Consider the following 13,435-nt stretch of genomic DNA (forward strand, 5'->3'; position numbering starts at 1 on the left):
TTTCTCTCTCTCATGCGCGCACACACCATACACACACATTCACTCCCGTGGACTTGTTTGTGTATGTTTGCAGAATTATATTTTCTGAGCTGGGCTGAAATGTCACTTTTTGTTATAAAACTTTAAGTTCTCTTGAGAAGGTGCCTTACAGGTAGTTCTGGGATTTGCATGTTAATGATGCCTGCAACCCAATCGAAAAGATGAAAGACTGAACAATCCAGGTTTGTTCAACATGTCATTTCAATTACATGGACACTGTCATTTCAGTGGCAGATCACTGTCATGTTTTTCCATAAATTCTATGTCTTATGACCTTATTCTCCACAACCACTTAATGAAGGAGCAGTGCTCCAAATGCTAGTGCTTTAAAACAAACCTATTGGTCTCCAACCTGGTGTTGTATGATTTTTAACTTTATCCATTTTAGGGGGGATTTGCTATGCTAAATTATCCATTGTGTGTCGGGATGTGCAGGTTAGGGTGGATTGGCGGTTCTAAATTACCCATAGTGCCCGGGGAGGGGGGTGGGCGTGGGGGAGATGTAAAAGAGATCTCAGGGGAAACGTTTTTGATGGAGAGGGTGGTGCAGTTATGGAATGAGCTGCCAGACGAGGTGGTGGGGTCTGGTACAATTCCAACAGTTAAAAGGCATGTGGATGGGTGTATGAGTACGAAGGGTTCAGTGGATCGGGACCAAGTGATGGCAAATGCGACTGGAGTCATAGAGATGTACAGCACGGAAACAGACCCTTTTGTCCAACTCATTCTTGCCGAACAGATAGCCAACCCAATGTAGTCCCAGCTGCCAGCACCCGGCCCATATAGGGGCCAAATGATGGCAAATGTGGCTAGATTAATTTAGGATATCTGGTCAGCTCGGACAAGTTGGGCCAAAGGGTCTGTTTCCGTGCTGTATGACTCTAATTATCTTTGGTGAAAGCAGAAGTGTGGTTGTGAAGACTGGACTTTTAGAGCAGCTTTCAAAGATGTTTTGCCCTGACTGGGAGCAGAAGAGTTTCACCGACGTGTGTCGGTGTTAATGCCTTGATGTCTCAATTTGCTCCCACCTTCCTGGGGACGTTAACCATTTTGTTCCACAAATAGCTGCATTGCAGGTTACCCCATGAATTGACACACTTATGTTTGCTTCCCAGAATCAGACCTGCTCACTGTCAACTGTATCCCAGTGTTGTGGAGGTATCCAAAATGCAGAGAGATGTCAGTCTTTAGATTTTTGCTTTTCTGCCCCTTTACGATCCTGAATCAGCACCTTCAGGGAATTAGAGTGGAGTGAGAACAGAGGGGAAGGGAGAGTGGGATGGTGCTTTCAATTTTGTGGAATAACAAAAGAAAAGAATATTCCACAGAAAGTAGAATTCCTTGTTCAGAATTTCTACCCTGCACTGACAGTGATGGCTTTTGTAATATCTTTTTACAGAGTATTTGAAGATCTGAAGACGGAAGTTTCAAAATCAACAGATGAAGGCCTTATGCCCAAAATGTTGACTCTCCTGCTCCTCAGATGCTGCCTGACCTGCTGTGCTTTTCCAGCACTGCACTTTTCAAATCTGACTCTCCAGTGTCTGCAGTCCTCACTTTGACAGTCACTCAATCCATCGGGATTGCAACAGTTTTCAACTATGATTCTGTGAGAAGGAGCAAAGCGTTTTGGTTCCTGTTTGGGGACGTTTTCAGCATCAGTGGGACTGGATGAGAGACCCTACCATTGCAGTGTACTGAGTGTGGAGCCTGAAGCAGTTATATGGCCTGGAAAGAGGAATTCACGGTGGGGATAGGCTCTGCACACGTTTGTGTGTGGCTGACGCTCCGGCCATGGAGAAACCAGAGGAATCCCGCCCTGTGGAGAAACCGTGGAAGTGTGGCAACTGCAAAAAAGGCTTCCGTTTCCCATCTGCCCTGGAGACTCATCGGCACACACACACTGGGGAGAGGCGATTCCCCTGCCCTGTCTGTGGGAAGGGCTTCAGTGATTCCACCAACCTCCACACACACCAGCGGGTCCACACGGGGGAGAGGCCCTTCAGCTGCCACAAGTGTGGAAAGGCCTTTTCCCAGGCCTCCAACCTCCAGACCCACCGGCGGGTCCACACGGGGGAGAGGCCCTTCAGCTGCCACGAGTGTGGAAAGGCCTTTTCCCAAACCTCCAACCTCCAGACCCACCGGCGTGTCCACACAGGTGAGAGGCCCTTCAGCTGCCACGAGTGTGGAAAGGCCTTTTCCCAGGCCTCCAACTCCCGACCCACCGGCGGGTCCACACGGGGGAGAGGCCCTTCAGCTGCCCCGAGTGCGGGAAGGCCTTCACCCGCTCCTCCTACCTGGGGAGCCACCAGCGAGTTCGTGTGCCATCGCAGGGGGATTGAAGGAATGACGGCCGAGTGCCATTATCGACTGGACTATCAACTCAGTTCCGGGGACTCCCGGGTTCGATTCCCACCGCGGTAGATGGTGGAATTGGAATTTAGTCAGAAATCTGGAGTTCAGAATCTAACGGTGAAACCATTGTCAGTGGGGTGGGGGTGGAAGAAAACCCCCATCTGATTCACTCAGTTCTTTTTTAGGGAAATAAACTGTCGTTGTGGGAGAGGATTCACTCAGTCGTCCCAGCTGCATCCTTTACCCGGTCTGGCCTACACGTGACTCCAGACCCACAGCAGTATGATTGACTCTGCACTGCCCATCCAACTTACTTGGATACAGGATACGGGTTGAAAATGCTGAGTGAGGCAATACTTTCTCCGGTTTAAGGATGTACTAAAGATCCAATTACAAAGGGCAACTTGGTGGTGACCAATAATGAAGAAAGTGAGGGGTTGGAGGGAGTGTGTGCACTTTGACTGTGAGCTGTTTTTAAAACATTGCTACTTTTTCAATGCCTTTCTGCTGGGAGATTCTGAAGCTGTAACAAAGTTGGGTCGCAATAAAGATTACCTGAACTTCATGCCGAGCTCAGACTCTCATTGACAGCTTTGAATTGCAACAGATTTTGTTTTAAAACTGCACGTTTCGTACAGGTGAAAGTGAGAACTGCTGATGCTGGAGATCAGAGTCAAGATGAGTGGTGCTGGCAAAGCACAGCAGGTCAGGCAGCATCCGAGGAGCAGGAAAATCGACATTTCGGGCAATATTGATTTTCCTGCTCCTCAGATGCTGCCTGACCTGCTGTGCTTATTTCTGACAGCTTCCTGGACGATGTTTCCAATGTTGTGTATCAGTTGCAGCAGTGAATGAGTAGCCAGTATTGTTAGAAATTTGTGAATTTTTCAGGAGTGCAGGTACTACATCATCCCATTGTCATTGTACAGTTTCCTGGCAGCACTGGGAGGTGTGGTTGTGTCCACTGGAAACGATGTGGAGGTGCCGGTGTTGGACTGGGGTGGATAAAGTTAAAAATCACACAACACCAGGTTATCTTCCAAATGGTTTATTTGGAAGCACTGGCTTTTGGAGCGCTGCTCCTTCATCAGGTAGCTGTGGAGCAGAATCATAAGACACAGAATTTTTCGCAAAAGCTGACGGTGTCATGCAACTGATAAGATATTGAATAAATCTAGATTGCGGATTAGTCTTTCATCTTTTACCATGGGTTGCAGGTTTCAGTTCATTAATATGTAAACCACAGAATTACTTTTAATTCACCTTGTCGAGATGGTTTAAGGTTTAATAAAAATAGGTGACATCTCAGCTCAGATACTGCATAAAAGGTGTGAGGTTCGAGTCGGTATCCCAATCTTGAATCTTGAATCAGTGAGACGTAGTGGGCTGCACGGTGGCACAGTGGTTAACACTGCTGCCTCACAGCGCCAGAGACCCGGGTTCAATTCCCGCCTCAGGCGACTGACTGTGTGGAGTTTGCACGTTCTCCCCGTGTCTGCGTGGGTTTCCTCCGGGTGCTCCGGTTTCCTCCCACAGTCCAAAGATGTGCAGGTCAGGTGAATTGGCCATGCTAAATTGCCCATAGTGTTAGGTAAGGGGTAAATGTAGGGGTATGGGTGGGTTGCGCTTCAGCGGGTCGGTGTGGACTTGTTGGGCCGAAGGGCCTGTTTCCGCACTGTAATGTAATGTAATCTAATCTAATCTAAAAAAAGATTTGTTCTATTAACCAAAGTGGGAATTTGTAAAATATTACATGGATTATAAAATATTACATGCAGTGTGTGTGGTTTTTGAGCAAAATTGAATATATCTGCAAATATAATTCTGCAAATGCAAATTCACCGCATAGACTTATGTGAGACTGTGTGTGCACACGAGAGTGTGCGTGCATGCGAGTTTGTGTATGCATGCTAATGAAGTGTGTGTTTGATGGAGTATAAGCTTGTGAGACGGTGTGAGTGTTAGGGTGTGTGTGAGAGTGTCCGAAAGAGCGTGACAGATGAAGGGAAGACGTTGCATTTTGCTAAAACAAGGGCAGAACTTGTCCAGTTAATGGTAGGACCCTGCTTTATGTTGGAGAACAGAGAGACATGGTGGGGGAGGGGTTCAGGTACATAAAGTTAAACATTTCTCAACACCAGGTTATCGTCCAACTGGTTTATTTGGAAGCACGAGATTTTGGAGCACTGCTCCTTCATGGGGTGTTTGTGGAGCAGGATCATAAGACACAACCACCTGATGAAGGAGCAGTGCTCCAAAGGATAATGCTTGCAAATGTGCCTGTTGGAGTATCACCTGGTGTGGTGTGAATTTTAACTTCGTACACCCCAGTCCAACACCAGCATCTCCAAACCGGGGACATAGTTCTTTGGAAGTTGCATCATTGGTAGACAGGGTTGTGAAAGAGGCGTTTAGCACACTTTCCTTCATTGTTCACACTGTTCAGTGCAGGAGTTGGGACATCACGTTGTGGTTGTACAGGATATTGGTGAGACCACGTGGAGAGGACTGAGTACACTTCTGTTCGCCCTGTTGTCGGATGACCTTATTTCGATTTATAAAGTCATGGAGCGTGTAGGAAAAGTAAATATCACAGGGGGAAGAAAGGGGGGCTCTCCCCTTTTTAACTTCTCTTGGCATTCAGACACTGAAATTCCGTCAGTAACAACAGCATCGCCAGAGAGGAGACTGCGCATGCTCGTCGGTACAAGGATGAAACCGCGCATGCTCCTCACTGCACGCAAAGCCCGCCTCGCGACTTTCGTTTGGAGGACCAATCGGAAGTCTTGGAGGAACGGAAGGTGACTGGTCCTCCTGTCAATCAGTGCCTTCCTATTGTCTGATTGCAGAAGTTGGAACACGAGCTTCGGAAGCTGCTGCTGCTCTGTCTCTGAATGGAGAGTGAGTTTGTTCCAGACTGCAACCTCCCTACTCTGTCAACCATCTGTGAGTACGGCATTCTCTTCTCAACTCCTTTTCCTTTTTTTTTCATTCTTGGATTCAATCTTTTTTCTTCCCTTTCCTTTCGGTTGCTGCAAATGAATGCACGGCGTGGACCGATTCGGGAAAAGGTTTTCATAAACAGAGAGTGGTTCATGTATGGAATGAATGTCCAGAGGTAGTGTTGGATGCACTACTCCAACAAGTCCTCACCAACCCTCTGAAGAGCAACCCACCCAGACCCACTCCCCTACATTCACCCCTTCACCTGACACTACAGGCAATTTAGCATGGCCAATTCACCTAACCCGCACATCTTTGGACTGTGGGAGGAAACCAGAGCACCCGGAGGAAACCCACACAGACAGTTGCCCGAGGCAGGAATTGAACCCGAGTCTCTGGCGCTGTGAGGCAGCAGTGCTACTCACTGTGCCACCGTGCCATTTAGGACAGATGAGGAGGAACTGCTTTTCCTGGAGAGCAGTCAATCTATGGAGTTCTCTGCCCAAGGAATCAGTAGAGGCATCTTCATTAAGTATATTCAAGACACAATTGTATGGGTTTTCATGGTCAGGGAATTAAGGGTAGTTGGGATAATGCAGGGAGGAAGAGCTGAGCCAATGGATATATCAGCCATGATCAGCTCGAATTTCAGTTTCCCACAGAGTAAGATATTGGTCTGTTCTCTGCTCTGCTGGATTTCTGCTGAAGCCTTGATCCCCACCCCCACACCGTCTGGAACAATAAAACATTCAGTTATTCAAGACTCAAGCCACAATCTCTCAGCCTGTCAACCATCCAGACACAGAGTGTAGTCCTAGCTGGGAATCAAACAAGAGAAACAGAACAAAATTAGAAATAAATAAATGCTCATGCTTAATGTTTGTTCATGAGGAAGTAAACCAGGAATAGGGCTCTCCCAGGATTCTTATAGTGCCCCTCTTGAGGCATTCTCTCACCCTAACATCTAACTATGCATACCCCGCTATGATTTACAACAATATTTACACCAACAGAAATAAAGCATCTGTTATCAAGTAGACATAGGGATATACAGCACAAATAGACTTTTCTCTGTCTCATTCACACACACATCCATGGGGGTGAATTTGTATTTGCAGAATTATATTTGCAGAAACATTCTATTTTTCTCAAAATATTCACAACCTGCAGGCTGTTCAATCCATGTAATATTTTGTAAATTCCACTTTGGAAATAGAACCAGTCTGACTCAAGATTGGGATACAGACAGACTCTGAATTCACACTTTTAATGCATTGTCAGAGCTGAGATGTCACGTTTTGTTCTCAAACCTTGAGTTATCTCAAGAAGATGTCTTTCAGGAAATTCTGGGATTTACAAATGAATGATATGAGCAGCCCATACTAAAAGATGAAAGACTTAACAATCCAGTGTTTTTCTACATATCATTTCAGTGCACTGTAATGTTTTTCCATCCATTCTGTGCCTTATGATTTTATTCTCCACAATTACCTGATGAAGGAGCCATGCTCCGAGGGCTAGTCATAGAGTCATAAAGCTGTACAGCACGGAAACAGACCCTTCGGCCCAACTCATCCATGCCGACCAGATATTACAACCCAATCTAATCCCCCCTGGCAGCACCCGGCCCATATCCCTCCAAACCCTTCCTATTCATATACCCAACCAAATGCCTCTTAAACATTGCAATTGTACCCACCTCCACCACTTCCTCTGGCAGTTCATTCCATACATGCACAACCCTCTGCATGAAAAGTTGTCCCTTAGGTCCCTTTCAAATCTTTCCCTTCTCACCTTAAACCTATGCCTTCTAGTTTTTGACTTCCCCCACCCTGGGGGGAAAAGACCTAGGCCATTTGCTCTATCTATGCCCCTCATGATTTTATAAACCTCTCTACGGTCACCCCTCAGGCTCTGATGCTGCAGGGTAAAATAAATGCCCCAACCCCTCTCTCAGTCTGTGTAACTGGTTAAAGCTCTTTTCCAAAGTCAGTTCACTGGGACACACACACTCATACTGTGTAACCAGTTAAAGTTCAGTTCACTGGTGTGTTCCTCTCTGAGTGCTCCTCTACTCTCACTGATGTCCAGTACCTTTTGAAGCAGGTCGAATGGATTTCTCTTTCCAGACTCAACCCCCCCCCCAATGATATTGAGTGACCATGTCAGATCTTGTTATGGAATTTCCTCCAAGATTTCTGTCTGCAGATCCTCCCCTTCTGATACCCTGTTAGCAAAGTTGAAATAAGTCATCCCTGTCTGTACCGAATAGAAATTCTGATTATATTGTATGTGTCTATGTTTAAAGTACTAACCCAGTAACATACAAATGGTACTATTGATTTAAAATACACAGGAGACGTGAGGAAGGAGATGTCAGGACCTGGCACTCTCTGAACCCTAACAGGGTGTTCCAAGTGGTAGTGCAAACATTTCAAAATGAAGTAGATGGCCATAGAGCTGTACAGTACAGAAACAGTCCATCTCGTCCATGCTGACTAGATATCTGAAATTAATCTATCCTATTTACCAGTACTTGGTCCATATTCCTCTAAACCCTACCCATTCACGTACCCATCCAGCTGCCTTTTGGTCCAGCCTCCACCACTTCCTCCTGCAGCTCATTCTATACATTTACTACCCTCTGTGTGAAAAGGTTGCCACTCAGATCTCTTTTGCTTTTTCCCCCCTCACCTTAAACCTATGCTCTCTTGTTCTGGACCTCCCCCTCCCCCCACCGCAGGGAAAAGATTTTGCCTATTTATCCTATCCATGCCCTTCATGATTTTATAAACCTCTATAAGGTCACCCCTTAGCCTCCAACGCTCCAGGGAAAACAGCCCTAGCCTCCCTTTAGTTCAAATCCTCCAACCCTGGCAATATCCTTGTAAATGTTTCTGAGCCCTTTCAAGTTTCACAACATCTTACTGATAGGAAGGAAACCAGAATTGTGCACAATGTTCCAAATGTGGCCTAACCAATGTCCTGTACTGCGACAACATAACTTCCCAAATCCTATACTCAGAGGATTGGGAAACTTTTCAAAACTTACAAAAGACAACCGGGAAAGAATGGAGGGAAAAACCGAACCTTTGAAGGTCAGCTTGGAGGCATAAAGGTCTCAGGACAGGGGGGGTAGGGATGACCCCAGCTATGGGCCACGTGTGAGCAAACGGTTCCAGATTGATTTACGATATCTGGTCGGTACAGACGAGTTGGACCGAATGGTCTGTTTCTGTACTGTATACCTCTATGACTCTGGCTTTCCACTAATGTTTGCCATGTCAGTATATTCAATTTCTCTCTGGTGTCATTTTGCTTCCCCTTCCCAGGGATGTTAACCATTTTGTGTCTGGTTGTTCCTAAAGAAGCTGCGTGGCAGGTTCATCCTGAATTGACACACATTTTATTTGCTTCCCAAAATCAGACCTGCTCACTCTCAGCAGGATCCCAGTGTTGTGAAAGATATTAACTTTCAGGTGGAAGTATCCAAAATTCAGAGAGATGTCAGTCTTGATGTTTTTGCTTTTCTGCCCCTGTAAGATCCTGAATCAGCACCTTCCGGGGAATTGGTTAGAGCGGAGTGAGAACAGAGGGGGAGAGAGAGTGGGATGGTGCTTTCAATTTTGTGGAATAATAAAAGAATATTCTGCAGAAAGTAGAATTGCTTGTTCAGAATTTCTACCCTAGGACTGGCAGTGATGGCTTTTGTAATCTCTTTTTACAGCGTATTTGAAGATCTGATGGCGGAAGTTTCTCAATCAACAGATGAAGGCTTATGCCCAAAACATTGACCCTCCTGCTCCTCAGATGCTGTCTGACATCCCTGTGCTTTTTCCAGTGCCACATTTTTCGACTGACTCTCAAGCATTTGCGATCCTCACTTCGCTGTCAATGTTTGACAGTCACTCAGTCCACCAGGACCGCAACGATTTTCGACTGATTTCTGTGAAAGGGATCAAAGCTTTTTGGTTCCTGACTGACTGAGTATGTTTTCAGCATCAGTGGGACTGGATGAGAGACCCTACTGTTGCAGCGCACTAATTGTGGAGCGTGTAGCAGCTATACGACCTGGAAAGAGGAATTCACAACAAGGAGGGGCTGGAAATTTGTTTGTGTGTGGCTGAAGCTTCATCCATGGAGAAACCCGAGGAATCCCGTCCCGTGGAGAAACAATGGAAGTGTGGCGACTGTGGGAAAGGCTTCCGTTTCCCGTCTGCCCTGGAGACTCATCGGCGCAGTCACACCGGGGAGAGGCCATTCCCCTGCCCTGTCTGTGGGAAGGCCTTCAGACATTACTCCCACCTGCTGGCCCACCGGCGGAACCACATGGGGGAGAGGCCCTTCAGCTGCCCAGATTGTGGGAAGGTCTTCATGTTTTTCTCTGGCCTGTTGGCCCACCGGCGGGTCCACACGGGAGAGAGGCCCTTCAGCTGCTCTGAGTGCGGGAAGGGCTTCAACTATCCCTCCAACCTGCTGAGGCACCAGCAGTTCCACACAGGAGAGAGGCCCTTCAGCTGCTCTGAGTGCGGGAAGGCCTTCAGCAATTACTCCAACCTCCAGACCCACCGGCGGATCCACACGGGGGAGAGGCCCTTCAGCTGCCCTGAGTGCGAAAAGGCCTTTACCCGGGCCTCCTCCCTGATGAGGCACCGGCAGATCCACACGGGGGAGAGGCCCTTCAGCTGTCCTGAGTGTGGGAAGGCCTTCAGCAGTTCCTCCACCCTGCTGATCCACCAGCGTGTCCACACGGGGGAGAGGCCGTTCACCTGCTCTCAGTGCGGGAAGGGCTTCACCTGCTCCTCCAACCTGCTGACCCACCAGCGAGTCCACACCAGGGAGAGGCCCTTCAGCTGCCCGGAGTGCGGGAAGACCTTCAGCACGTCCTCCTCCCTGCTGACGCACCAGCGGATCCACACGGGGGAGCGGCCCTTCAGCTGCTCCGAGTGCGGGAAGGCCTTTACCCAAGTCTCCAACCTGATGAGGCACCAACAGACCCACACAGGGGAGAGGCCCTTCAGCTGCCCCGAGTGTGGGAAGGCCTTTACCCAGACCTCCACCCTGCTGACCCACCAGCGGGTCCATACAGGGGAGAGGCCATTCACCTGCTCTCAGTGCGGGAAGGGCTTCACCTACTCCTCCAACTTGCGGAAGCACCAGCGAATTCACGTGCCATCGCAGGGGGATTGAAGGAGTGACGGCCGAGTGCCATTATCGATTGGACTATCAACCCGGTTCCGGGGACTCCTGGATTCGAATCCCGCCACGACAGATGGCAGAATTGGTATTCGGTCAGAAATGTGCAGTTTGGAATCGAACTATGAGACCGTTTCAGGGAGGGGGAGGTGGGGGGGGAGAAAGCCCCCATCTGATTCACTCTCTCCCTTGTTGGGGAAGGGAACCGCCTTTGTGGGAAAGGATTCATTCAGTCATTCCAGCTGCATCCTTTACCACGTCTGCCTTACACGTGACTCCAGACCCACAGCAGTCTGGTTGACTCTACACTGCCCCTTCCTGGCAAATGAGCAGGGAGAAACTTACTTGGAGACAGGATATGGGTTGAAATTGCTGAGTGAGGCAATACTTCCTCCGGGTTACAGCTTTTCCAAGGATCCAATTACAAAGGGACAACTTGGTGCTGGCCAATAGTAAAGACAGTGAGGGGGGTGGGACAGGTGAGGTGTAGTGTGTGCGCTTTCACCTTGAGCTGTTCAAAAAGCAACTGCTTTTTCTCTGCCTTTTTGCTGGGGGGATGAAGCTGTAACAAAGTTGGGTTGCAATAAAGGTTACCTGAACTTACCACCGGAGGTTTTTGTTTTAAAGCTGCTCATTTCTTTCAGCCTCCTGTACTAAGTTTAGAACATAGAACAAAGAACATAGAACAATACAGCGCAGAACAGGCCCTTCGGCCCTCGATGCTGCACCGACCTATGAACTATTCTCAGCTCGTTCCCCTACACTATCCCAAAATCATCCATGCGCTTATCTAAGGATTGTTTAAATCTCCATAATGTGGCTGAGTTGACTACCTTAGCAGGTAGGGCATTCCACGCCCTCCCCACTCTCTGCATAAAGAACTTGCTTCTGACATCTGTCTTAAATCTATCACTCCTCAATTTGTAGTTATGCCCCCCCCCCCCCTCGTACAAGCTGACGTCACCATCCTGGGAAAGAGTCTTTCACTGTCTCCCCTATCTAATCCTCTGATCATCTTGTATGTCTCTATCAAATCCCCCCTTAGCCTTCTACTTTCCAATGAGAACAGACCCAAGTCTCTCAGCCTTTCCTCATAAGACCCTCCCTCCAGACCAGGCAACATCCTGGTAAATCTCCTCTGCACCTTTTCCAATGCTTCCCACATCCTTCCTGAAATATGGAGGCCAGAACTATACACAATATTCCAAATGTGGCTGCACCTGTGTTTTGTATAGTTGCAGCATGATATTGCGGTTCCAGAACTCAATCCCTCTACGAATGAAACCTAACACTCCGTATGCCTTCTTAACAGCACTATCTACCTGGGTGGCAACTTTCAGGGATCTATGTACATGGACTCCAAGATCACTGCCTTCCTGTTATTCTTCCCAAAGTGAATCACCTCACATTTAGCTGCATTGAACTCCATTTGCCACCTCTCAGTCCAACTCTGCTAATTCATCCACCTATGCCTGCATCTAAGTCATTTATAAAAATGACAAACCGCAGTAGTCCCAAAACAGATCCTTGTGGCACACCACTAGTAACCGGACACCAGGCTGAATATTTTCCATAAGCCATCACTCGCTGCCTTCTTTCAGAAAGCCAGTTTCTAATCCAAACTGCTAAATCACCCTCAATCCCTTGCCTCTTCAAAGTTCGGGAAAAGATTTGTAGCTCGGGTGCACGTTGTTGTGGTTCTGTTCGCCGAGCTGGGAATTTGTGTTGCAGACGTTTTGTCCCCTGTCTAGGTGACACCATCACTATAAATGCTGGAGGAAACATCACAGAAGCGCTTCACAGCAGGCTCCCAAGTACTGAGGATGTCACCTAGAGAGGGGACAAAACGTTTGCAACACAAACTCCCAGCTCGGCGAACCAAACCACAACAACCCATGCCTCTGCAATTTCTCCAACAGCCTGCCATGTGGAACCTTATCAAAGGCTTTACTGAGGTCCATGTCAACTGTCCTACCCTCATCTCCATACTTGGTCACCTTCTCAAAAAACGCAATGAGGTTTGTGAGACATGATCTGTCCTTGATGAAACTATGGTGACTATCTGAAATCAAATTGTTGCTTGCTAGATGATTATAAATCCTATCTCTAATATTCCTTTCCAAAAGCTTTCCTTCAACAGAAGTAAGGCTCACTGGTCTATAATTACCTGGGTCATCTCTGCTGCCCTTCTTGAACAAGGGAACAACATTTGTAATCCTCCACTCTGGTACTAAACCTGTAGACAATGACGACTCAAATATCAAAGCCAAAGGTTCTGCTATCTCCTCCCTCGCTTCCCAGAGAATCCTTGGATAAATCCCATCGGGCTCAGGGCACTTGTCTACTTTCACTCCTTCTAGAATTGATAACACCTGTGTGCAACTAACCTTGATCCTTTCGAGTCTAATATCTCGTACCTCATTCTTCTCCTCTACAATATTCTCCTTTTCCTGAGTGAAGACCGATGAGAGATATTCATTAACACCTCTCCAATCTCCACAGGGCCCACATTCAACTTCCCACTTCTGTCTTTGATTGGCCCTATTCCTACCCTAATCATCCTTTTGTTCGTCACATACCTATCGAAAGCTTTAGGGTTCTCCTTTATTCTATGTGTTAAAGACTGCTCATGTCCTCTCTTTGCTCTTAACTCTCTCTTTAAATCCTTCCCAGCTTATCTGTAACTCTCCATTGCCTCATCTGAACCATCTTGCCTCATCAACACATAAGCCTCCTTCTTCTTTGTAACAAGAGATGCAATTTCTGTTGTAAACCACGGTTCCCTTACCTTATCACTTCCTCCCTGCCTGACAGGGACATACCTATCAAGGACACATAATATCTGTTCCTTAAACCAGCTCCACATTTCAATTGTTCCCATCCCCTGCATTTTGCTACCCTA

The 13,435-nt window shown here is 47.4% G+C and overlaps 1 protein-coding gene and 1 long non-coding RNA gene across 2 annotated transcripts in view; both read left to right on the top strand.

Moving 5' to 3' along the window:
* LOC148144460 (uncharacterized) overlaps window positions 1-13,435 on the top strand; it is a 587,526-nt gene that overhangs the window by 254,891 nt on the left and 319,200 nt on the right. The window lies entirely within an intron of this gene.
* Window positions 9,667-10,527, top strand: LOC148144463 (uncharacterized). The gene has a single exon (XM_087975729.1). It carries the CDS (start codon window positions 9,667-9,669, stop codon window positions 10,525-10,527), a length of 861 nt encoding a protein of 286 aa, XP_087831855.1.

This window comes from Chiloscyllium plagiosum, unplaced genomic scaffold, assembly GCF_037043375.1.
Source record: "Chiloscyllium plagiosum isolate Xiang-an unplaced genomic scaffold, Cpla_swu_hap1 HiC_scaffold_27, whole genome shotgun sequence".
NCBI lineage: Eukaryota > Metazoa > Chordata > Chondrichthyes > Orectolobiformes > Hemiscylliidae > Chiloscyllium > Chiloscyllium plagiosum.

Coding starts and splice junctions, on each gene's coding strand:
- LOC148144463 (XM_087975729.1), top strand. CDS start 9,667: ATGGGGGAGAGGCCCTTCAGCTGCCCAGATTGTGGGAAGGTCTTCATG.